Genomic DNA, 27,420 nt, shown 5'->3' with positions numbered 1-27,420 from the left:
TGGACTCCGGCCCGGTAAACTTCCTGTTACTGGGAGGCAGATACCATCTCTGCGACAACCAGTTTGAAAAAAAAAGCCTAACGAATTTCTGGTTGGGAATAGTGTGGTAGGAGAGTTCCCAGGTCCGCTTGAACCTGCCGGAGAGCAGGCTGCAGGTGGGCACTAGACTCGGTTTATACCGGGGGGATACAAAGGTGAACAAGACCCGAGAAAGATCTACACAGTGATACAAAGGCACCCAGAGAGACCGGTCGTCTGTGCCTAGCAGAAACCTGGTAGACTTCCTGGGCGAGGCGGTGCTGAGCAGGGTCTTGAAGGCCCAGCTGATAGACGAGGGGTGCAGAAGACACACCCCAGCCCAGCACAGTGTGCACAGAGGGGGGAGACGTGCGGCCAGGGAGGCGGAGACTCGACAGAAACCACACACCCGGTGGGGTCGCCACTGCACGATCTAACAGCCTGGGCCAGAGCACACGGAACGGGGAGAAGTCCTGTACAGAAAGTGAAAGCTCAACAGAGATCACACACCCTGTGGTACGTGATCCACCAGCCCAGCAGAGTACAAGCTGACCAGAAAGGTGAATCCCCGGAGAAGCCCAAGACCCGAGGCAACCACACACACAAGACACTAGTGGCCAACTGAGCAGTCACGGCGGGAGCCATACCAAATTGGCAACCACAGCAACATCCTAGTTAGTCATTAGTCTCAAACCGGTGGACTGTGAAACCCCCTGCCACAATGAATAAACACCAAAAAAAAGACACCAGAAATACAAAAAATCAAGAAAGTACACCACCAAAAGTTAATAAATCTCATACTCTAGATCCTGTAGAACAAGAAGCCCTTGAAATAACTGACAAGGAATTTCGAGTGATAATTCTAAGGAAACTGAATGAGATACAAGAAAACTCAGCTAGACATCATGATGAAATGAGGAAAAGTATACAGGATCTGAAAGAGGAAATATACAAGGAAATCAATGTCCTGAAAAAAAATGTAGCAGAACTTGCTGAACTGAAGAAGTTATTCAGCGAAATAAAAAACACAACGGAGAGTTTAACCAGCAGGCTTGTCGAAGTTGAAGAGAGAACCTCTGAACTTGAAGATGGGCTGTTTGAAATAACACAAGCAGACAAAAAGAAAGAAAAAAGAATCAAGGTCATGGAAGAAAATCTGAGAGAGATATCAGACAACCTCAAGCGCTCAAATATCCGAGTCATGGGTATTCCAGAAGGGGAGGAAAATGGAGATTCCATTGAAAACATATTCAACAAAATAGTGGCAGAAAACTTCCCAGGTATAGGAAAAATCACAGATCTTCAGATCCAGGAAGCTCAACGATCTCCAAACGTATTCAACCCAAAAAGGTCTTCTCCAAGACATGTCATAGTCAAATTGGCAAAACTCAGAGACAAAGAGAGAATCTTAAAAGCTGCAAGAGAGAAGCGTCAAATCACCTATAAGGGAGCCCCAATCAGGCTAACATCAGACTTTTCATCCCAAACCCTAAAAGCTAGAAAGGAATGGGATGATATTTTCAAAATACTAAAAGACAAAGATTGCCAGCCAAGAATACTCTACCCTGCAAGGCTATCCTTCCGAAATGAGGGGCAAATAGTATATTTCTCAGACAAACAAAAACTGCGGGAGTTCACTACCACAAGACCACCCTTACAAGAAATCCTCAAGGGAGTACTGGGTTTGGTTCCTGAAAAATAACTACCACTGCCATAAAAACCTAAGAAAAATCTAAACCCGCTAGTACAATAAAAATGGCATTCATGAAGAGAAAACAAGCTAACAAAAACACTATCTACAACCTAAGGAACCAACAAACAAAGAAACCAAACAGTAAATCAGAAAGCAAGGAACAAAAGACACCTAAGACAACCAAACAACCAATAAAATGCTAGGAATAAATCAACACCTTTCAATAACAACTCTTAATGTAAAAGGCTTAAATTCCCCAATTAAAAGACACAGACTGGCTGACTGGATCAAAAAGCAGGACCCAACTATATGCTGCCTACAAGAGACCCACCTCACCCATAAAGATTCACACAGACTAAGAGTGAAAGGATGGAAAAAGATTTACCATGCAAACAGAAAAGAAAAACGAGCTGGAGTGGCTATTCTTATATCTGACAAAATAGACTTTAAACTAAAAACCATAAAAAGAGACAATGAGGGACACTACTTAATGATAAAAGGACTGATCCATCAAGAAGACATAACAATCATAAATATGTACGCACCCAATGTTGGAGCAGCCAGATTTATAAAACAAACTCTATTAGACCTAAAGAAGGAAATAGACACTAATACCATAATAGCAGGGGACCTGAACACTCCACTGTCAATATTAGACAGATCATCTAGGCAAAGAATCAGTAGAGAAACACAAGATCTAAACAAGACTCTAGACCAATTGGAATTGGCAGATATCTACAGAACATTCCACCCAACAACCTCAGAATATTCATTCTTCTCATCAGCACATGGATCATTCTCCAGGATAGATCACATATTAGGTCACAAATCAAGTCTCAATGAATTCAAAAAAATTGCAATTATCCCATGTATCTTCTCAGACCACAATGGATTAAAACTAGAAATTAATAACAAACGAAACTCTGGAAACTATACAAAGACATGGAAATTAAACAGCATTCTACTTAATGACATATGGGTCCAAGAAGAAATCAAGCAGGAAATCAAAAAGTTTATTGAAACTAATGAAAACAATGATACATCATACCAAAACCTGTGGGATACTGCAAAAGCAGTATTGAGGGGAAAATTTATTGCATTAAATGCTCACTTCAGAAGAATGGAAAGATGGCAAGTGAACAACCTAACACTTCACCTTAAAGAACTAGAAAAACAAGAACAATCCAATCCTAAAGTTAGCAGACGGAAAGAAATCATTAAGATCAGAGCAGAACTGAATGAAATTGAAAACCAAAAAACAATTCAAAAGATCAATGAATCAAAAAGTTGGTTTTTTGAAAAGATAAATAAAATTGACAAACCATTAGCATGGCTAACAAAAAAAAGAAGAGAGAAGACTCAAATAACAAAAATTAGAAATGAAAAAGGCGATATTACAACTGATTCATCTGAAATACAAGGAATCATTCGAGACTACTATAAACAACTATACGCCAACAAATTTGAAAATCTGGAGGAAATGGATAAATTTCTGGACACACACAAGCTCCCAAAACTGAACCGTGAAGACGTAGAAAATTTGAACAGACCAATAACAATAAAGGAGATTGAAGCTGTTATCAGAAGGCTCCCAACAAAGAAAAGCCCAGGACCAGATGGATTCACAGCAGAATTTTACCAAACATTCAAAGAGGAATTGACACCGATTCTTTACAAACTATTCCAAAAGATTGAAACGGATGCAAATCTCCCAAACTCATTCTATGAAGCAAACATCATCCTGATACCAAAACCAGGTAAAGATATAACCAAAAAAGAAAACTACAGGCCGATATCCTTGATGAATATAGATGCAAAAATCCTCACTAAAATACTAGCAAACAGAATACAGCAACACATACGAAAAATTATTCATCACGATCAAGTGGGATTCATCCCAGGGATGCAAGGTTGGTTCAACATACGCAAATCAATAAATGTGATACACCATATTAATAAACTCAAACACAAGGACCATATGATCATCTCTATAGATGCTGAAAAAGCATTTGATAAAGTTCAGCACTCATTCATGACAAAGACCCTCTATAAGTTAGGTATAGAGGGAAAGTATCTCAACATAATTAAAGCCATATATGCCAAACCCACTGCCAATATCATCCTGAATGGGGAAAAGCTGAAAGCTTTTCCTTTAAGAACAGGCACTAGACAAGGATGCCCACTCTCACCACTCCTATTCAACATGGTGTTGGAAGTACTAGCCAGAGCAATCAGAGAAGAGAAGGAAATAAAGGGCATCCAGATTGGAAAAGATGAAGTCAAACTGTCCCTGTTTGCAGATGACATGATCCTATATATCGAACAGCCTAAAACTTCTACAAAAAAACTGTTGGAATTGATAAATGATTTCAGCACAGTAGCAGGATACAAAATCAACACACAAAAATCAGTAGCATTTCTTTTCTCCAATAGTGAACATGCAGAAGGAGAAATCAAGAAAGCCTGCCCATTTACAATAGCCACCAAAAAAATAAAATACTTAGGAATTGAGTTAACCAAGGAGGTGAAAAATCTCTATAATGAGAACTACAAACCACTGCTGAGAGAAATTAGAGAGGATACAAGAAGATGGAAAGATATTCCATGCTCTTGGATTGGAAGAATCAACATAGTGAAAATGTCCATACTACCCAAAGTGATATACAAGTTCAATGCAATCCCCATCAAAATTCCAAAAACATTTTTCTCAGAAATGGAAAAAACTATTCAGACATTTATATGGAACAATAAAAGACCACGAATAGCCAAAGCAATGCTGAGCAAAAAAAATAAAGCTGGAGGCATAACACTACCTGACTTTAAGCTATACTACAAAGCTATAATAACCAAAACAGTATGGTACTGGCATAAAAACAGACACACTGACCAATGGAATAGAACAGAGAATCCAGAAATCAACCCACACACTTACTGCCATCTGATCTTTGACAAAGGCACCAAGCCTATTCACTGGGGAAGGGACTGCCTCTTCAGCAAGTGGTGCTGGGATAACTGGATATCGATATGCAGGAGAATGAAACTAGATCCATACCTCTCACCGTATACTAAAATCAACTCAAAATGGATTAAGGATTTAAATATACACCCTGAGACAATAAAACTTCTTAAAGAAAACATAGGAGAAACACTTCAGGAAATAGGACTGGGCACAGACTTCATGAAGACGACCCCAAAAGCACGGGCAACCAAAGGAAAAATAAACAAATGGGATTTTATCAAACTAAAAAGCTTCTGCACAGCAAAAGAAACAATTAAAAGAGTTAAAAGACAACCAACAGAGCGGGAGAAAATATTTGCAAAATATACATCTGACAAAGGATTAATATCCAGAATATATAAGGAACTCAAACAACTTTACCAGAAGAAAACAAGCAACCCAATTAAAAAATGGGCAAAAGAGCTAAGTAGGCATTTCTCTAAGGAAGATATCCAAATGGCCAACAGACATATGAAAAAATGCTCAACATCACTCAGCATCCGGGAAATGCAAATCAAAACCACATTGAGATACCATCTAACCCCAGTTAGGATGGCTAAAATCCAAAAGACTATGAACGATAAATGCTGGCGAGGCTGCGGAGAAAAAGGAACTCTCATACATTGTTGGTGGGACTGCAAAATGGTGCAGCCTCTATGGAAAATGGTATGGAGGTTCCTTAAACAATTGCAAATAGATCTACCATACGACCCAGCCATCCCACTGTTGGGAATATACCCAGAGGAATGGAAATCATCAAGTCGAAGGTATACCTGTTCCCCAATGTTCATCGCAGCACTCTTTACAATAGCCAAGAGTTGGAACCAGCCCAAATGCCCATCATCAGATGAGTGGATACGGAAAATGTGGTACATCTACACAATGGAATACTACTCAGCTATAAAAACGAATGAAATAATGCCATTTGCAACAACATGGATGGACCTTGAGAGAATTATATTAAGTGAAACAAGTCAGGCACAGAAAGAGAAATACCACATGTTCTCACTTATTGGAGGGAGCTAAAAATTAATATATAAATTCACACACACACATACACACACACACACACAAACCGGGAGGGGTGGGGAAGAAGATATAACAACCACAATTATTTGAAGTTGATACAACAAGCAAACAGAAAGGACATTGTTGGGGGGGAGGGGGGAGGGAGAAGGGAGGGAGGTGTTGGTGATGGGGAGCATTAATCAGCTACAATGTATATCGACAAAATAAAATTAAAAAAAAAAAAAAAAATAGAAGTGAATAAAATTGTAAAAGTGGAAGAAAACTAGTGAAAATAGACCAAATAAACCAAAGGTGATACAGCCTTACTTGAAAAAAAAAAAAAAAAAAAAAAAAAATGCTATTTTTTTCCTAGTATAAATAAGGTGATGTCTTCAATGAAGGCTTGAAGCCTAGGCTTTGTTAGTAGATGGGCTTGGGTTTGAATCCGAACTCTGTCAAATATTTATGGTTTAATTCAGGCCAGTTATAGAACTTCTTTCAACCTTGGTTTCCTTTTCAGCAAAATTGGCCTTTTCCTCATAGGGTTACTATGAAGATTAAAATGACAATGCATATAAGAAAGTATCTAATAGTTTAACATACAGACTTTAATTTAGTAAATATTAGTTGATTTCTTTTCACCTTTCACTTTCCTAGTTAATTAAAACACTTTTCCTGAACTAATGCATATAATCCTGCAGGCCTCTCAGATGCATTTCTTGATATTTACAATGAAGTCATAAGTGACTCACCTGTTATGCTGCATAGTAATCTTAAGGTTGGTGCATCTCCCCCAAAACCATTCAACATAACATCACTTGAAGCTTTGGGGACAGGAATAGTCATGGTAATTGGCTTATGGAATTTTCTTCTTCTAGGTTCCAATGTGACTATAGGGCTGAAGGTAGCTTTGTTGCCTAGGATCTTCTTAACAAGCTCAGTGTGCATAGGTTGAGCCTTTTCAAAGTAAAGAAAAATATTAAATATATATCATTATATCTAATGTCAAATTTCTTCCCTATAACATTGGTATTTTATTTCACAAATCAGTTTGGTGGATGCAGTGGATTCAATGGCCCCCCAAAGTCATTGGAGCTTGATCCCCACTGTAGCTATCGAGGGTGGGAAATCCCATTAGGATAATTGAAAGGTGGGACCTTGAAGAGATTAGATTAGATTCTGAAGACCACGCCCTAATGAATGGATTAATAATGGTGGTCACAGACATGGTTCTGAAGGCTTTAAAAGGAGAGCACATGAGGAACTCTCTCTCTCTCTGCTCCACCATTTTCTGCCATGTGAGACCCCTGCACTGCTGTACAGCCACCACCAAAGAAGACCCTCACCAGATGTGTTCCCTGGACTTTGGACTTCCCAGTCTCTGAAACTGTAAGCAGTAAATTTCATTTTCTCACAAATTACACAGTTCCATGTATTTTGTTATAAGCAGCAGAAATGGACTGATACAGTGGACTTCAAATACAGCAGTCATAAGTTTAGTACAGTTACTAAGTACTCATATAAAACTTAGTGAGACCTTTGATCTCCAATGGCAGCTTTTGCTGACCCAGTAATAATTTAATTCTTTAACAATTCATTTCTCATTTGAGAAGCTAGTTTTTAATCACTAGAATAAAATGAATGTTGGGCTCATCTGCATCCATCATGGGCATACCTGCAGGCCTACGCGGATCCTCTTGGTTAGCGCCCCCTCTGGGAAGACGGCCTGCACCTGGGGCACCACCGTGCTGCTCAACACGCCTCCCTCTGGGCCAATCAGGTTGCTGTCCTGTTTGATGCGTGACACCACTGCAAAGTACTGTGGGAAGTCACGGGTGATGATGCGGCAGATGCGTTTCTTTTCTAGGTCTTCTGGGCTATCCAGCACTGAGAAAAGAAATGACCCATCTTCATAGAGCAAGAATTTCCTTCTCAAAGCCTTCTAGCAAACTCATCGGTATGGTTAATAGTGAACAGATATGGCAGCAAAACTCCTCTTGGTTTTTTTGCTCCAAACAATATAAAAATATAAAAAGCAAGGTTATCTTAACAACACCAAAAAAAAAAAAAAAATGCAATTTTTCAAGACCATCAGCATTTATCTTACATGCTTTCTTTCTTTGTGAAAACTAGGACTTTTTAGGGGACTGTGAAAGAATTGCATCTCGTTCCAGATGCAGTATTGCAGGGCCGTCTTTGTAAATGAGGGGTATGAGGCAAACCTGGAATGAAAATGAACCTTTTATATTCTTGGTTCATGTGATGGAGAGAAAACTGTTTATGGAATCCCATTCTTTGCGAATTTCAAAGTTAGCTCAAAGACCAGTTATTGGGTTTGAAGAACTAATATGGCCCTTTCGGTTCTCAGGAGAATAGTGCAGGAATAAAATTTGTCTCAGAATGGTAAGAATTATGTTCACATGTTAACTCTAGCGGGATGGTTAACTCTGAGATAGTCACTGTAGATATAAAAAAAGATCAGTGGTGAAGAATTCAGGGTTTCAATATTCTCCTGACACCATTATCTTACCAAATATGCCATCTAACATCAGAGGATGGAATCATGTACTTTGTAAAATGCATTAGTGTAGATGTTTAGGGCAATACAAAAAATTGGACTAGTTTAAAATGTAGAAAATTTTAACAAAGTGGAACACTGAATTTTAAGGGATTTCAGAAAGCTACTCATTTTTAGAAATAATTTACAATTCATTACAGAGGCAGGAAGAACAACTATGTTTTTTTTGACTACTGGGTATAACGAGATAATAAAAGCCACAAGTCCCAGGATTTGATCATAAAATTGAAGACTGATGCACTGGCAAATACTAGCATATATTTATAAAAGAATATATTTCCAAACATACAAACATAAACATATACAAATTTGATTATTTAGCTTTTACATATGTAGAATGTTATAAGTGGGTCCCCATCTAAGGACAAGATGCCAATGCTCATAGCAGTGTCAAATGAGAGGTAAACATCTCAGAGGAAAATATCCTAAACCTAAATGCTAACAAAAGAAATGGTTCCAAGAAGCAGCTAAATATTGCAGGGAACAAGTTTTATCAATACAAATCCTTATCTTTTTATTTTGCTTGGAAGATATTGACCTACACATCTAGAGGACATAATTTCTTCCTCATCTCCCTCTTGGATAAGGTATTCAAACCTCAGCAGGATGCAGAAAGAAATATTAAAGGAGCTGTGGTCAGGCTCCTCTTTACTATTGTGAGCCACACCTGAAGCTACTGCCTGTATCCCGGAAGACTGATAAACTCATAAACAGCTATACTTGCCCTTAAACATCCAGCTTTGCACAAAACTTGGTATGCTTTTGGCACTTAGGTGAAGAACTTGCCCTATGTGTGCAGTTACTCAAAGCAGAATGAGCCTCCTGGTATTAGGACTGAGACCTTTTTTCTGTGCAACTATGAAGGCCTGAGAATAAGCAACTTCCCTGTAGTCAAACTGAAACATTTCAACCTGTGGTTCAAGGGCCCAAGACAGGTTTGGGATTTACAGAGATTAAAGTTCTAATGAAAAACTAAGTTTCTCAACTGGATGTGTATATGTAGGTATGTAATTCAACCCTGGCTAAATCCGTGTTTGAATTATGGGTGTAAGATTGAATGATCTTAATTTTCCTACCTCCTTCATAATAGAAAGTTAAAAAGAACTTATATTATCCTATAACGTACTAGCTACGGGTAGATGTAAGTTTTTCAACAGAACAGCTTAGCACTTTTTATTAGTATCTTAAATACCTAATTTTTCAGGTTAAGTATTTTTAAAAATCATGGATTTATTTTTCAGTATCAATTCATTTTGTTATGAAACAACAATATTCTATCTTTTAGGTTCAAAAAAGTTCTAAAGATAGAAGTGTGCTGTATTTACTTATTAAGGTGAGATGTGTGCTATCTTAAAAAATTCAGGATTTCATTTTCCTGAATGTAACAAAAGTAAGATGAGGCAAATATATTGTGCATCCCAACTCATCACCACTGGAACACAGCAGACTACCTGCTGTGATAAAACAACATGACACGCGTGCACACACGCGCACACGCACACACGCACCCTTGGTCATAGGAAAGAAATGGATCATTTTTATGCTTCCACTTTAGATTTCTTTTAAACCCTTAATCTGCAGGTACCTTCATCCATGCCATTAAGGATTTCATTCAGTTCGTCTTCAGTGTATTCGCAGTAATGCTCTTTCCAGCTGTCCCCATTCTCACTGCGCAGGACCACCAGTTCCCTCTCCTTTCCTCGAAGGGCCGCAAAGTGAGGGATCTCCACGATCACAGGCCTGACACAGCAATGCAGAACATTTAGTGTGGACAGGAGCTAACCAATAGCAAGACAAGAAACTCGACTCTGTCTGTTGCAAAGTGACCTGGAGTTCTTCTCTTTCTGGGGGCAGGGACATAGTGGGCCGTCCTCTGGAGCCCATTGGCTAGCAGATGGTCGCACAGTAGCACTCCACCTCGGGTGCACCAATCCTCGGGTACATGCTGCTACCTTAAGCCAAATGATGTTTCCCTGTGAGTGCATGTGGCATTCTGGAACTTCTCCTTTGATAAATGTAAATATAACACATTTAACCAAAAGAAATGTACATGCATATCTATGATGTGTGCCAATCTCCTAAAACATTTCTACAAGGTGCAAAATGACAAAATGGTATAAGAGGGAAAATGGCTTAGACATTGCATAATTTGATGTGTCATAAATGAGGAGATGTCAGAAAAGTTGACTACTTGAGAATGAAAGAGCCATGCACTCACGGTTTTTGCTTATATATCCTTCATTCAAGGAAACAATAGGCATGTGTACACAGTGTGGCCCTAATTGAGCCCCTCACCAGACAGCCCAATTGTGTCCAATGCCTATTACATTCAAGATCCAGAACATGCAGTGCCCTACTATTTTTCAGGTCAAATTCATCCTCAAAATACATAGAGGCTTTCATTTTTTGAGTCCAGGTTGCTTTGATACAGACTCCAAATTCATCATAACAATATCATAACTAGCACATAGTACAACTAGGCAGATTTCATGCTCAAACGAAAATGAAGGTCACAGCACTTTAAGGGAAAAGATATAAAAACATCACTCAAAAATAAAAGTCACATACCACAAGGGTCAGAAATGGTCCACTAAAGATAGGTTATACAGAATTTAAATCATAGAGAGGGACATGTCATGGGTACAATGACAAAAAGAGAAATCATATTGCAGAGGAAGGAGAAGAATGGGGGGCCAGCAGCCATCAATTTGTTTTAAGTCACTCCTACCCAAGGAATTTGGTTCCAGGAGGCCCCAGCTGAAGGATGCGGCTGACCAAACTTTCTCCCTCATTAAGTGGGGGAGGAGCCGTTGGCAGGTGAAGTTTACTGAGTACATCCAAAGCAGCAGTGAAAGAAAGAACATAAGTAAGCTTCAGGTAATGTTTTCCACAGAACCCCAGCGTCACCAGCTGATCCACAGGGTGAACTTTGGTTTCACACTGTGTTTGGTTCTGCCCCCTCCATTGGTCACAAAGAGCAAGGCACCAAGACCCGGAGTGTACCATGGAGGCATGTCTGTGCAAGGAGGGCACTTAGCTGTCAAATTTGTCCCTGTTTAGGTTCACCGCCAGGGCACTAGCCAAAAAAGAAAAAAAAAAAAAAAATGCTCCACAGGAAAGACAAAGCTGTTGGGAATATATTAAAACTCTGCTCTTTATAGAGGCCAGATGTTTTCATGGATATTCCCCAACAGATCTGAAGATTATTAAAAAGCCTAAAACTACCTGAGCATGAGGGAAAAGGGTCTGATTGAGAATACGGAAAGAATCATAAGGGAATTACTCCAACTATAATGGCATTTTCTGATGCAACCCAGAACTTCACAGGCTCCTTCTAAAGCTCTGGTCTGTCTGATAGGAGGACATGAGAAGTGGTTTCTACAATTGGGAAATACAGACACACCCTTTTTTGGGTGGGAATATAATTTGGAGCAACCTGTTAATAGTTTGCTCCAAATTACAAGGCTTTAGAACATTTCCTGAGTTCTAAAGCAAGAAGTCCTCTCCCCAGTATGACACTGACAAAGTAACAGAGTTCATGATTAACAGGATTTTGCCCCCGTTTTTTAAGCACCAAGACTTGATATGACAAGACTTAAATACAATTGATTGGTTTCAAAATGTTTTGAAACTCATCCCCCTCCAAAACTTCATCCTTTTGTTAGTTTTCAGCAGTAGCTATTTATTTTTTGGCAAACTGAGATGCCACTTAATATAATAGCAACCATACAAACAAACAGAAGAAAAAAGAAATGTTAATTTCTGCTCAAAATTGCTAAAATGAACACGGCAGAAGTTAGTATTGACGTTTTTGTCTTAACACAAACTGCAACTAAATAGACCACCAGTCGGTAAAGGGACAGGAAAATCAACTACACTGTATATGGATGAAATAAAAAAATATAAATAAATAAATAAATAGACCACCAGTGTAATTTTAAGGCTCACAGTAGCAATTTTGATAACAGAAAAAAAAAATCACATAGACTAAATTTTTAGATAGTCATAAAGTAACACGGCTTTCCAAAGTGAAGATAATTCTGCAATTCTGTTTCATAAATACATGAGACTTTAAATTTACGTTTGGAATAGAGCAGTAATTTTTCTTTATGACTTTACCACTTAGGTCTCAATGAGAAAAAAATAGCTACCATCGGCTACAACATGGTTACTCACATTGGGAGTCTGGCAGCTATTATCACATCCAAAGAGAAAGAATAATCAACGCCTTAAAATAAGAGGCATGTAAGTGGAGTCAAGCACTGAGGCGCTATTTCCAATTTTTAAAAATTTCATATGAGCCAATCTTCTTTCAAAACGGTTTGACGTACCTTTTTCCATTCCATCCTAGTGATTTCATGTAGAGGATACAAGCTCATCGGTGACTAAGTGGGAGGCTTATCAGAAACCCTTACCCAAGAAACTGAGCACCAGAAGGTCCGACTTCGATCAGGCGACTGGCCAGGCCCTCTCCTTCCACCATCGGAGGCATTGTCGCCAATCTATGGCGTTTGACCAGGCGGCAGGTGACACGCGTTGGGGCAGTGCATTTCCGAGGTGGAATAATGATTCTGAGCCCATTGTGTCTGCATCCTCGCATAGCACCGCCTCGGGCATCCACCATAAAACTAACCAGGAAACTAAAAATTAAAATAGAAGATTAGATGTGTTTTGAGATACCGGATGAAGATAAACAAGCTTTGTCAAGTTAGTACTTTTTCATAATGCTTTGTTCTCAAAACCTCTTTTTTTCATTTTAATGCATGGTGGTGATACATGTTTTTAAAAGTTATTTTACTTTATACCAATGCCTTTATTTCTGCATATTTTGCTGCTGTTTTAATTTCTGTATTATTTTCATCTGTAACTAAAAAAGAATACTTATTTTTGTTGATAGTGTTGTTCTTAAATATAAACTATAAATTAAAAATATGTCCAATTAATTTTGAAAGAAAGTGGAATGAAATGATATAAAAAAATTGACAAGTCTCCTTGTTAAATGGAAAGATTCTGCTTTCTTATAAGTATGTCCTGAAAAATCCACATGCTGAAATAATACAAGGATAGAGCAGAGAGGAAAGACTAAATTGAAGTTTCTAAGTTAATTAAACTCGACCTCTCAAAACTACATCTTGTCCAGCTCATTTTAATATAATACAATGACTTAAAAAATGCAAAGTCCTTCTCCCAAGATCAAATCCATGCATATGCATCCTGCTGCAACACCATCTTAGCCAGGATGCAGATGGTTAACTGATTACATTCCAAAGGAGGGGGAAAGTGAAATTATCAAATGTTTTGGATAGAATCACATTTCTGGTTAAATGCACTTCTTTACTTCTTAAGTAGGAATTTGTCTGCCATATCATTCTATTGAAAGAATAAGAAGGTGGACAGAAAAGAGCTAGAGTCTCCTCTACTCTGTTTTTGAAGTAAAATTCCAGGAATGAGAAACCTTGGACTCATGCTAATGAAAGATATCTGTATATCATGGTTTTTCCCAAATTATAAAAAATTGAATATGGAAAATCATAGCTAATAATTTAGAAATGTAAAGGCATCTCTATTGTTTTTGCTTCTTTTCTAATAAGCTAATTGTTCATGAAAAGGAGAACTGTAGCCCAAGGTGACTTGGTTTGTGTATTTTAAGTGTTCCAAGAGAAAGGATTTGTCTTAACTTTAGGATGGTCTTAACAGATCCTGATCCAGCTTAGTTTGAATGCTAGTCATTTAGTTAGTCATAACACTCATTAAAGTCTCTCAGGCACTCACTTTGTCAAGGAGGAAAAATTGAACAACATGGCAATACAATTGTTGTGGACACATTCCCAAAGACACATAGAAACAGTGTGTATGCTCTTCTACAAATTACATTAATGTCTTTCCCCATTTTCATTGCATTTGCAAGATCTTTACACCAAATTGGAAAAAGGAAAGCAACATATAGGTGTATGATGGATCTAGTTATAACTTACAAAGCACAGAATCATACCAGATTCGCCACACCTAGATATTGCCTCCAAGACATTGAGAAAGACATACTCCAAAGGTATTTCATCAAAGTAAGTTATGGGATAGAAACAACAGTGCATTCATGTTATTTTTAGGCAAAGAAAAATGTCTTAGCATCCTCTTCAAAGCAGAACACGTAACTCATTAAGCATGCTATTAAACAGAAATCCTACTGCTAGTGGTACAAAAGGGTGTGAGGAGCCCAGTCTACCCGTCTGAAGCACGCCATGCAGATGAGACCACTGGAAGAGGTGCCACAGTCCTTTCCACATGCAGGGACCAGGCTAGACCTACCATTCATTCCCAGTACTATGTTTTCAGGAAGGGGTGAAAACTGGGGAGTACAATCAACAGTTCAGTACTGAAGTGTTGAAGTTTCTGATCTCTAACAAAACATTATGAAAAAAATGGTGGCTGCTTTTCTTATAGTCTTTACATATGACTTCTTAAAAGTTTTATTTTTTACTTGACTTTTAAATGTACCATTGCTCAAAAGAATGAAAGAACTAGTAATACTTCTGGACAGATATAAAAGTTTCCTTTCTATTTTATTATCCTTATTTGAGTATGATATTTATGTCGATTTTTATTTTAAAAAATGCACTGCAATATTTCTGACTCATTGCTAATTAAGATGAATTTTTTTTTCATCTTTTGATTACTATCTTCATTGGTGAACAGAACAGTGACTCAAATTAGTAAGAAATTATTATAATACATCTGCTTAATGTTAACAATCCTCAATACTATTTGTAACTTTTGAAGGCATTTAAAAAGTTTCCACACTCATGTTAAATGCTATTATTGCATTTTCACTGTACATTTCCCAGTGATCTCTTCTGGCCTATGTAATATCAAGTCTCCATCTAGAAGAACATGTGGAATATCTTCTGGTGGTCCATTTTGTAAAGAGTGAATTGAAATAGGCGTGTTCTTGACTGTAACAATGTTTAAATAAGAACACATGAGATTGCTTTCCCTGATTTTGTGTCACTGACTGTTCCTTTTGAAACCCTCTTTTTGTTCTCACTTGCTCCATGATTTTCATTTCTATGCTCCCTTTCATGCAACATTTGTGACCTTCCAATTATTAAGTGCCAGGTGACCGGCTAGGAACTGAGGATAAAGAAAGTAAAGACACAGTTGCTGCTGCCAAGAAGCTCACAGTCTGAGCCCCAGATGTCACATGATGTTTTCATTACTGCTTAGAATCACTTACTTTCCTGTTCAATGAGTAATGTACTCTGATCACATATAGGAGTTATATAAGGGCCTTAATGGCAGTAACTATGTTCTCATATTTCTTCCTGTCTTCCCTAACGCCTAGCACAGTGTGGATAGAGCACACAGTAGTTAGTCAATATATAATTGCTGAATAAGTGAATGGGTGGAAGAGCGAACAGGGCAAATTGCGAGAAATCGTATATGTTAACGTCTAATAGAGAAGGCTAAATTAGGAGGTAATTTAATTCTTTGGTCTCTGGACAATCAGTCCAGTCAGAACTCATTCAAATCACAACACTTAGAGATAGCAAAGCAGTTGGGAAAGCCTATCCTTAATGTTAAATAGTCTTCTGCAGGCCTATTCCTGTTCCAAAATGGGAGGCCCAATATATTTATTTCTCTCGAAAGAAGATTAGTAGAAAAAGGAAATAAGCAAAAACTGAGAGTTTAATTCTAACAAAACAAACAATTTTATTAGGAGTGAAAACTATTTAAAGAAAGACCGAAGATGGGGAAATCAAAAAAATAAAAGTAGTTAAAAACTGAAACTGCAAGTAGATAAATTCATCTTCATAAGTATCTCTGTGTCATTATAGATCTGGAAAATAACACTTAAGTATGGCACCAGAATGGAAAGCAAATTGGAAAAAATAAGGTGCCAATATTCATACTTCAGAGAAAAAATTTAAATTTCTTTTTTTTTTTCTTTTTTCTTTTTTCTTTTTTTTGTGAAGTGGGGAAAAGCCATGTAGGACTAAACATTTATTTATTTATTTTATTTATTTATTTAAAAATTTAAATTTCTAAAGAAAACAAGGCTTCATGTTTTTATCTGGCAGCTTAAGAAAGTGACACACTAACAGAAACCAACAGGTTCTAGTGAGGTAACTTTCTTTAGAAAGAGAGAGAGAAGAGAGAGAAGAAAGCAAAACAGAAAGATGTCAGTAAAGAAACAGATTGGAATACATGAAAGAGCTAAAAATTAGTAGTCAAAATTAATAAAAATGTCTGTAAACCTAGCAATAACATATTCTAAAACAAAATTAGACTCAAATAGTGTAACTGCCAAAAAAACAACAGATAAAAATGCTGAGTTTATGGAACTGCTTGCTAAAATAAGCCTTTTCTTTAAGAAAGAATAGGAGAAATAATGACTCAAGTTTATAATATAATATAAAATTGGATAAGCATTTGAGCATTTTCATTAAAAATGTCATATCAGAAAGTGCCACTATTTGGATAAACAGTAGAATTAGGAGATAGTTATTCTGCAATGTATAAAACAGTTGCAAAAAGCAAATTGTAAGAGACCATTTACCTTTCTGTACCAGTAGGAAAAGTGAAAGGTTAGAAGGTGTGAGTCATGGGATGAGTCAGTTCACACACTAGAGTTGAATAAATATGGTTTTCTGAAGTTTTCAGGAGATTAAAAGTGGGACAAGATAATACCTGTAAACATTTGCAGATGAAAAAAAATTAAAGTAAAATCATGTCATTGAACATGTAGAGAGGAGATGGTGTATGGATTGACGCTCAGCTCTGCCACCTGCGAGCTTCAGGACTCACCTGTCAACGAGGGATAATCCTATTACCACTTAAGGTTATGGGGAGAATTAAATCATGTGAGGGCAAAGCATATAGAATTCAATCAATGCTTGTTTCCATTATTTTCCTTTCCCTTTACCTATAGGATTTTATATATTTTGAATGTGTTAAAATTATAACATAAAAAAATACCATGTAAAAAATAAACAGAGAAACTAACATTTATGGAGTACTTACAATGAACCCAGATGGTGCTAAGTAGTTTAATACGATGATGGAGTTGTTACTAGTTTGTTAAATTTACTATTTAAATAATATATAAAAGTACTATAATCACAGAGCACAGGATAATGCAGAGAGACCCCTTTTCTGGGTCTAGATCTATTTCTGTTTTGAATCATTGCCGTAACCTCAGGCAAGTCACTTAACATCTTTAGATTTCAGTTTTCTCATCCATAAAATGAGAGACTTCTAAATAACTCTAAGTGGCCTCCTAGTGCAGTTTACTGTTAACTAGGTTAGGGAATCTACTTAAATGTTCCATTACAGATGCTCTGGAAGAATTTCTAAACAGAAAATAAACTGCTGTTACTCCAAGAAATGCATATTATTTTTGCTCTACGGTTAGAACAGCTGTTTTGCAGAAAATGTGTACATATACTGCACTAAACATCAACTTAAGACTGTACAAAAAAAATATCACATTAACACACTTGGTTTTAATTACATATCTTACTCTCCAAACGAAATTCAGCAATCATGCAAAGTAGAAACTCTTATTGAAGTTTTCTAAATTGTGAGATACAATGTTAACGCAATTTAAAAACAATAAAAGCAAAAGCAATCCACAGTTATTATGCAAATGACTTATAAGTACGCGATTTGATTAGCTACACAGGTACATGCTTCAGAGAAGGCAGCCGAAAACTATGATTCAGTCTTTTGAGGATTATATCCTCCACTCCAGAAGTTGCTAATCCTTAGCTTTATTTTTAATTTATCCAGGACCATGGGGTGGGGATGGGGAGGAGATTGCAGCATTCAGAGTTAGTTACTGGGTAAAAGATCAGGGAAACAAAATCATCAGGGTGCTTCAGCGATCCACATATACATAGCAGGTGGGCCTCAAATTAAATCTGATTTCTGAGGTACTGTGAGAAACCACACCAGGAGCTGTTTCTCCTTTATAAATTCCCTTAATCCCTTCTTAATCCCGGTCTTATTTGCAGACTGATAACCTGAAGTATCAAAATGGATGACTAAATAATAAACATACTATAACCAGTAATCTTGCAGGAACCTTTAAAAATAGTAACTTTGTCTAAATAACATAGAATAATGGATATTTTTAGAACACTGGCTAGAATCATTCTATAGGACAATTTCCAAAATACCAAAAGGTTGCATTTAAAACAGTCCTAGAAAGGAAATGCACTATTCATAAACTTTAAGCTTTTGGCTCACCTAGAATATGGTTTTAAAACAAAACCCTGTTAAGTGCCACTTAAAATCATAACCTTTAATAAAACTTTAAAATAGCTCAACCAATTTGCATAATTGTAGAGAACAACACTTTTCTGCTCTATACAGAACTTTTTCTCACAAAAGAAGCTGAGATGTTGAGACCCATGACCAAAACTGGCAGTCCACATTCATTGTGGCATAGCTCCACCTAATTTCTACTGAAATTAAAAATGCCCTCGTTCTCTCCACCACAAAGAGAAGGGAATTCAGTAATTGCCACGATTTGGAGAACGTAAAGCTCCCTATCTCTTTGGCTAGGTATCTTCACACCGAAGCATCCTGAGGCAGGGTATATATGGAAGGAGATGGTGAAAGGAGGAGAGGAATAGGCAACATGTTCAGAGAAGGAATTATGCAGAAGTTCACCTGCTGTTGTCACGATCAAGACATGGAGAGGTGCGGCTGCAATAGAATAGATACTTTAGCACAGAGAAGGAATGGATATGGTGAATTATAAAGAAGGAAATCAGAAGTGACTTTCAACTGAAATATATTGTTTATATATCAATACAGTATTCATTGAAAAAAAGATGGAAATACAAATGAAATACAGCTCTTTGCAAATGCTAAGACAAGAGCAAGGTATGGGTGCTTTGCGGTGACTCCCAGTTTAGGAAACTGTGGATATTAGAAAATCACTGGATATGGATTTGTGGTCTTACTGAACATCGGCTTATGGGGGGGCACTTAAAGTCTAAGTTTCCAGGAAGTTACAAAACATCATGGGATATTATGATTAAAAAATAAAGTTTTGATTTGATGGACATAATTTTGACACAAAAGCTTTTCATTCATACTTCCAATACTTTAAAAATAATGATAATGCCCTTCTGGGCTACCACAAAAGAAATGTAAACAGAAAAGGCACAATGTAAAATATAGCTTCAATGACAAACAGTAGCAAAAACTATAAGGCAGAGTAGGTAACATTAATAACCTACTAGTAGGTAACAAAAAAGTATGCAAAGTCTTAGTGCTTTCTTCAAGACTTCATTCCCTGCTTTGGAGGTTGCAGTCCCCCTCCTTGGTCATAATGTCTAATCCAAATGTACCGTCCAGCCCTTCACTTCTATCTATGAGTCTGCTCCTTTTAAAACCCCCACATAAGTTTTCATGTAGTTCACTTGTGTTTTCAACACCTGGTGACATACAAGAGTATACATGTTTAATGGACCAGAAAGCCAATCTTACAAAACAGTTGTTTTGCTACTTATCGTAAAATGATTTTCTTCATCCACAAGAATTTACCTTAACGTACCTAAAAAAACCCATAAGGTGTTATGAAATACATGAATAGCTAAATTAACACCTATGGATACTTTGGAAAACACTTAACGTTGTCAAGTGAGAAACTGCCTTGCATTTCAAATATTCCATTATTTGAGTGCATATCTTCAACATGTTTTTTTTAATAGACTTTACTTTTCAGAGCAGTTTGAGGTTCACAGCAAAATTTTCTTCAGCATGATTTTATGAAAGAGAAGTTCTTTAAAAGATCACCTTCCTGTAGACTTCTAGTTATTATAGTATCTTATAGCATAACATCATGAATTGATATTTAATTGTTGGTGATTGGCTGTCATGAAAACACTACAAAAGAAAAGACTTTCGGAATAACAATATTTTAAATGGGTTACAAAACTGGCTATTGCCAGGAATTGTGCCTTACATCTGCTAATTATGCATTAATGAAATGAAAAAAAATTGTGAAGTTGAAATTCTTGTCCACACTTATGCTGGTATGATCATGACTAAGTATGCTAGAAATACCTGTTGGTTGGATTCATCGTGAATCAGTAAGGCAACTCTTTAAAGATTACTGTCAGTCTTTTGCCAGATATTGGCTCTATCTACTAAGCAGAACAGATTTTTGTAATCTTCGACACCTATTCTCCTCTAGTCATGGACATTAGTCATTGGAAACATGGAGTAGAGGTAAAATAAAATCACCAATATGTTTACTGGTAGAAACTGTGTCTTCTATTAATCCAAAACTAAATTTAATAGAACATTATACACACAAATCAGTGGCAAGTGCACAAAAAGCTAACTTTATTATCTCCTCCATCAAAAGATTATTTTTTTCCTACATTTTGGGCAGATTTTGAAATGGCTTAAGAGTTCACCCAATTAATTAAAGAAAAAGTCAGTTTCTCAAAAAATATGTAAAAGCTACTACTCAGGAACCTGGTGTTTAATAAACAATAAATTTCAAGAAATCATTGTTGTATATGATGTTACTCACAAACATTAATATCATAGTAGCTTTCAAATGTCATGAAACACAAAATTGTTGAGTTTTCAGTGGTAATACCCAACCTATTAGAGTCACTCACTGTATTGTGTTGGTTCAAATACTACAGTAGACACACTAATAGGTGATAAATTACCTGATAAAAATAAGTCAAACATTGCCATTGTGAATTAAACCACATTGGTAGTGTCATTTATAGGATTAGGAATACATTTTGCTTAATAGATTTCCAATTTGTTAAAAGATTTGGAACATGTGTGTGGGAACTGTATAAATACTAATGCTATAATCTATTGAGTACTTATGCTTTCCAGGCAAAGTGCTAATTATTTTAAAAGCATTTAATCCTTAAAACTCCCCTATGGGATTGATAATATAACACTCATCTTATAAATAAGTAAACTGGAACTCAGATTTTACTTTAACTTGTGTGCAGTGTTACATATGGAGTGTCAGTGTCAGGACCTGAATTCTCATAGGTCTGACTCCAAAGCACACTCTTAAACATCATGCTTCTCATTCTCCTACTGCTTAAGCATTTTCCAACTTCAAATAACAACACACAGGTGTGTTCTTCCTTCCTAACAATTTATATAAAACATCTGGACTATTGGCTCCTGTAGAAAATACCAATGCCAGGACCCCACAACAAAGATTCTGACATAATTGGTCTGAATTGAGGCCTGGGCATCAGTATTTTTTAAAGCTCCCAAATGATTTTGATAGCCAGAGTTGAGAATTATTGTTGAGAATTAGGTAGAATCAGTGATAAATGTTTGAAAATCATAGAAAAATTGGTTTACCGGAGACTATGGATTTTAAAGATCCTTCCCTTAACAAGTGATAAAATCTTTAACCACTGGATGTATTTGGTTCATTATAAGCAATCAACCACAGTTTCTTACAGGCATATTTAGTTTTATACAATTGGTATATATATTGATGCACGTAAACTAGGTATTTTACTGCTCTTTAGTAATTAAAGAACCTCTTTACGAAATTCTTTTTTAATGTAAATGATTCATTTTAAAAAATTAAAGCAGTACCACGACACTGACTCTTTTGTAAATTCGGTTATTAATAGTCAATTACATTTTACCTAAAATAATCTCATCCCTTTGTAGGCTGGATATGGAGTTTAAATTAAATACTTCATTATGGTTTCCAGATTCTTATCTATTACACTCAGTATTCTAGGCCAACACCTTCTTACTCTCATTGTTGAGAAATTTAGGAGCTGAATGCAATGTTATATTTTTAAAAATAATTTATAACTATTATATTTTAATGATCTCATTTTACATTTACAATTTTGTAAGTAAATTTGAATAAGGTTTAATTTGGTTGTTTATTTCCCTGAATAACTCTTGCATCAGAAACTAGCTTTTACTTATTTAACAAGGAAAAGAGTATTATGATTATTTTCAATATCTACATAACTAATTTTATATCCTATGAGCCTTTATTTAGTAGAAGATTAGACTAAGTTGAAAATGTTTAACTAAACTATCTTGGAACATTTTCCTGAAAGGAGAATATTTTAGAATAAGAAAAACAAGAAAACATTCACTTCTCCAAACAGTTCTGGGAATTATGAATAAAGAGTGTGGAATAATAATTTAAACTAAAATACTGCATTTTGTTAGATAAAGTATAGACAGGGCTTTTAAAAAAGTGATCAAATTAAAAATGGGATTGGTATGTAATTATGATTATATCATATTATTTGAAACTATTAAAATGTAAGGAAAAAAACACTGGAAGAATGTTACAACTTAAAACTCCTTAGGGAATTTATATTCCACATAATTGAATTCTTACATATTAAAAATGACTTAAAGTATGTTTGAAATTTCCACTCAAAGTCTCGCTTTTTAATGAATTAATTTAAGCAGGCAGCATTCTTAAACGGTGAAGTACAGACTCTATGGGTGACTTTAAGAAAACATCTGAGAATCTGACTGGCCACATTCAAATTTCTCTTTATTTATATCTTCTTCAAACAGCGTATTACTCCTCTCTATATTTGTATGATTCAAACTTCTGCTAACATTATTTTAAATGCATTAACGTGCAGAAAGGCATTTATTTCAAAGAACCAATCAGTTAATTCTGTAAATGGAAACTTTCTGGTAAGCAAATGATCCAGCCCCTCTTTTTAGGATGTCTTAAAGACAGCACATGAGCAGTAAAGGGGCCACCAGTATATTCTTGTTAGTTAGCCAGCTGTTTGACACAATTCTACTACTGATTTTAAAACAATAGTCAGTTTTTCTGTGCTGAATTCAACCCTTTTTGTTGCTTTGTTTGTGCAGATAGAATCCATGTTGGATAAAGCAATGTTATTTACAAGTTTAAACAAAGGTCACCTCCACTGTAAGCCAGCTATCAGCTAAAGCTATTAGACAAAGCTGTTATTTTCACTCCCATCTCTTTTTACCTCTTGATCTGGATACATAATATTGATTTACTCACCCTGAATGAATAGGGCTAGAAGAAAGAGCCACGTTGTCTAAATGCTCAGTGCCCCAGCTCAGACGGTAAGAATTCCTTTCTGCCTCCTTGGCTAGATTTGACACCTAAACACAAAGAACACTGGATTTAATATAAACACTTTGCTTCAATTAAAGCAAAATATAACGAAATCTAAAAAGTGGCATCACTGGAAAGTGGTATTATCTGGAAAAACTCTCATTTAAAAGTATAAGATTAATGCACTTAAAGTGACTCTTTTATAATACATTCCCTTTTAAATTACTCATATATTATTGATATAAGATCACATTAGTGTAATTGTCTTTTAAGAGAGCAGTTATCCATCTATTTCTCTATATCCAATCCACCAAAAGTGATAAAATCATGCCTAAATTAAAATATTCCAGAATAAATTTTAAGCCTTTTCTCATAGTTAATTTAAATATTGAAACGTATTTTAACTTGTACCATTCATCTTATACCTTAAATGCACCCTATCTTACTTTTCCTTTAATAAAGGTTTTATTTAAAAAATACTAATTTTTAGATATAGTCTCCACAGAAGAGCTCAGTATAGCTGAAAAAATAAGGAGTATATTATTTCAGAAAAACACTGCTCGTTGAAAAATCTAACGAACATTTTTCATGTTTTAGGAAAACTCTCATATCTCTTATTCTAGCCTGTTGACTGAATTCAGAATGATTTTTCTTTCTTTTCTTTTTTTTTTTTAGATTAAGAGCTTTTTCAGGACATTTCTAGCATAAGGTATGTTAAAAAGCTCTTCGGAAAGTAAAGACAGGAAGGCAAAAAGTCACGTACCTGGTGACTAGGGATCACAACTGAGTCATCAATCACGGCACTGTCCCTCAGGTAGGAGGCATGGCTCAGTGTGTGAGACCTGTCGGAACTGAAGGATCGAAGGCTGGGAGGTTGGCAGGAGGCCATGGTCATATACCAACAGCAGTAGCAGGGTTGGGAGGATGAAATGATGAGCCGAGCAGGAGAGTGAAAAAAGCGTGCTATTAGCTAACAGTGCAACTTCCAGGGGGACACAGGTCTCTGTGTTGCCCTACCTCTCTGTGCAACAGCTAAACTAACACATCCTTTGGTTCCTACCATTCAATGCCAAGGGCACAAGGGAATCCAGAAGTTAAAACTTGATACTCCTAATCTGATTCATTTTCTTCCCAGAAATGTTTGAAACCAGCAACTGTAGTTTACTTACTGCCAGTACAAGAAATTCACACAGGAAATAATTCCAGGACAGATTGCTTAACTCTGTGTTAATCTCCCTGCAACTAAGCAAAATATTAGGGGGAAAGAAGACAGTCTTTAGGGAGAAGAACAAAATGAAAGTACAGGTTTCATTTTCGCTCTTTAGTTTCCATTCTCTCTCCATGCCTCTTTCTCCTCCTCTCTAAATTGTGAATGACTGAATGTTGGTGCATTCCCCTGGAAGGTACAGAGTGAAATGAACTGTGGCCAGATGCATGCTTCCTGCGGAAGTGGAGTTCCTCTTGTTTGTCTCTGGTGACTCCAACAATGCTATTTTTTCAAACGAGAGCACTGTCCCCTTTGTACATCCTGTGTGTGCTGAGTGAAGCGCCAAAGACTGTTGGTTGCTGTGGTGATGAGATGCAAGAGCACAAGAAACAGTTTCTAAGCACCAGCCTAGAACACAGACACACTTGCCAGCACAAAGACAAACTGCCAATGAACACTGACCAAAAATGAGATTATGCTTCAAAATGGGATTTAGGCCTCAATAATCAGTGCTTTACATTTTTGATAAATCTGAATTTCAGAGTTCTAAATTATATACTTAAATGTGATGTGTAAAACTTCACATTCTCATAGATGCAATTTTGTTCCTTCTTAATCAATTTGTACAATCAAATGACAAGTATATTGATATATTAAATAATATATCTTAAATATGCATATATTTACATATATATATTAGTTCAAGAATTAAAGATCTGTGTTCAAAATATTAGCCCAAAGCCCATAGGGAAAAAAAGAGATATGCAAGCTTTCACAATATTTATGGAAGCAAACTTTCATTTACTTTTAGCTAGCAGGTATTTAGCCAGTGAAGCACTGTAGAATTATGGACTAAATGTCAAGTAAGCATATTTATTAGTATAAACTTGCAAATATATCTAATTTTGTAAGCCACATACTATCATCTTTTATGAGGTGTCAATATAGCCAACTTCAATTGTCATTAAGGAAATCATCATTTTAGAGCTAAGCCATAGTAATCCAAGGCCTTTTCTCTCCTATTTTGCAGGTAGGTTTATAGCAAAGAAAATAAACCTCAAGTCTTAGAGGGTAAGTGACATGAGTCAAAGGAGTTGATTGTCTGATCCTATGTGTTTACAACTATATAAATGTGGGTTTATCGTAAAACAAAATCTAAATATAATTAGTTAATTAGCTATTCTATATTATATAGGCTCATGGAAAAGATTGAGGCTCCAGATATAGCCAAGATAGGAGCAGCCTAGATGCCCTAGTAAATTCATCAACAGAGGTGTTAGTCCCAGTAATTGGAGGCAGCTTATATTTTGGCTGATTTTACATTGTGTAGTTAGCTTTTGACGGTATACTTCATAAACAGGCTGCAGCCTGCTGTGATGAATCTTAACCTGACCTGGAATTTGAGGCTGGGATAGGGATTAAATTATTGGGAAAAGGGTCTTTAATCTCAGCAAAAGCTTGTCTCAGATGGTGGAATTAACAATTTTTTTTTCCTACTTTAAACTGCAGAGATAACTAAGATCCACTTAAATGTGCTTTGTACCACACAGCATTCAATCAACAGCTCTTACATTTTCTTTTCTTTTATTTTGTTTTGAGTCGGGCCAAAGAAGAGAAAAATAGTAGAGGGGCCAACCTCTTGCAATGATATGGCTTGTCTATGTGCTCACCCGTCTTCCCCTATCAAGTGATTTTTATTGGGCTCAGATTTGTTAATTATATAATCTCTATCCATGGATTTAGAATTCAAAGATCCAGAATATGATTTTACACATTTAAAGGTACTAGATTTATATGAATCAACAGTACAAAAGGAGCAACAGGCATTGTGGTACAGGACTAGGAAAGTCTGCTCATAAGAACTGGTGGAGGCTGTGCCTCTGGGTAGAATTGACCCTTAAATGCAGCCCTGGAATAGCAGAGACATTGGTCTCAAAGGGTAAATGGAAATTTAGCTTGAATGGGAACAAACTGAATGATAAATAAAGGTATTGCAAATAAAATGCGGTTACGTGGCTGACAGCATTGTAAACTCTGAAAGAAGTCACTATGTCTCAATTGCCATTCTCAGGGAGTAATAATGACTGAGTGGACAAGTCTGTCTATTTCAGGAATATGGTAGTAACGAGCCCATTGGGCTGTAAATATGAAGCCACATTCTGCAATCAGTATATCTATCAGTAATAAAGGTGTATTTTTGATATCTATCTACCTAATACCTGGGTCTATCTCTCAATTGACCTTGAATTGGGAGGGGCAAAGAGGTGTTGGTGCTATTTTTTCTCTTTCCTAGAACCCCAACAGGAAATACATAGGGAGAAGGAAAGTTAGAAACAAAGTGACATACAACCAGAAAAAGATGATTAGGATAGAGAGAGAAAGATATGAAGACATGTAAACAGAGAGTGAGAAAAGCTGGACAGAGAGGGAGGAAGAGAGAATGACTAAGTCAGAACCATAAGTTTAAGTATCTCTTTCTGTGGATTTTATTCTAGCTCATTCTGTTTACTGCCTTCTGAAATGCTAATTGGTTATTTAATCATCATTTATAGTTTCCAATTGCTCTTTTTTCTATGATATCATGAAATCTACTTAAATGAAATAAAGATAGAATAATCCAACCATAGAGAAATTATTCTCTTGAAGGAATAATAACAAGCACAAAGGTCTAGAATAATTCAGGACCCTGGGTCAGAAATTGTCCACCTGATTTAAAACATTGCAAACAAGTTTAAATATTTCGCAACAGGGTTGCCATTTTTTTCATTAAGCCAGGGGTCTTGCTGTTCGGTTAATAAATGTATAGTAACACATATCCATATTAGTG

The 27,420-nt window shown here is 36.3% G+C and overlaps 1 protein-coding gene across 4 annotated transcripts in view; it reads right to left on the bottom strand.

Moving 5' to 3' along the window:
• The window catches only part of ANK2 (ankyrin 2), a 249,644-nt gene that overhangs the window by 43,686 nt on the left and 178,538 nt on the right, over window positions 1-27,420 (bottom strand). For 2 of the 4 annotated variants that reach the window (XM_063108814.1, XM_063108813.1), the window contains 8 exons: window positions 24,150-24,252; window positions 23,330-23,433; window positions 18,967-19,002; window positions 12,711-12,935; window positions 11,024-11,122; window positions 9,881-10,035; window positions 7,393-7,604; window positions 6,470-6,674 (listed from right to left, as the gene is read on the bottom strand). In XM_063108814.1, coding sequence (XP_062964884.1) covers window positions 6,470-6,674; window positions 7,393-7,604; window positions 9,881-10,035; window positions 11,024-11,122; window positions 12,711-12,935; window positions 18,967-19,002; window positions 23,330-23,433; window positions 24,150-24,252 — 1,139 coding nt within the window. The remainder of the gene's footprint in view (window positions 1-6,469; window positions 6,675-7,392; window positions 7,605-9,880; window positions 10,036-11,023; window positions 11,123-12,710; window positions 12,936-18,966; window positions 19,003-23,329; window positions 23,434-24,149; window positions 24,253-27,420) is intronic. The other 2 variants (XM_063108815.1, XM_063108816.1) reach the window with 1 other exon arrangement.

The sequence above is a fragment of the Cynocephalus volans genome, chromosome 9, assembly GCF_027409185.1.
Source record: "Cynocephalus volans isolate mCynVol1 chromosome 9, mCynVol1.pri, whole genome shotgun sequence".
Lineage (NCBI taxonomy): Eukaryota > Metazoa > Chordata > Mammalia > Dermoptera > Cynocephalidae > Cynocephalus > Cynocephalus volans.
This window is presented reverse-complemented; position numbering and strand designations above follow the sequence as displayed.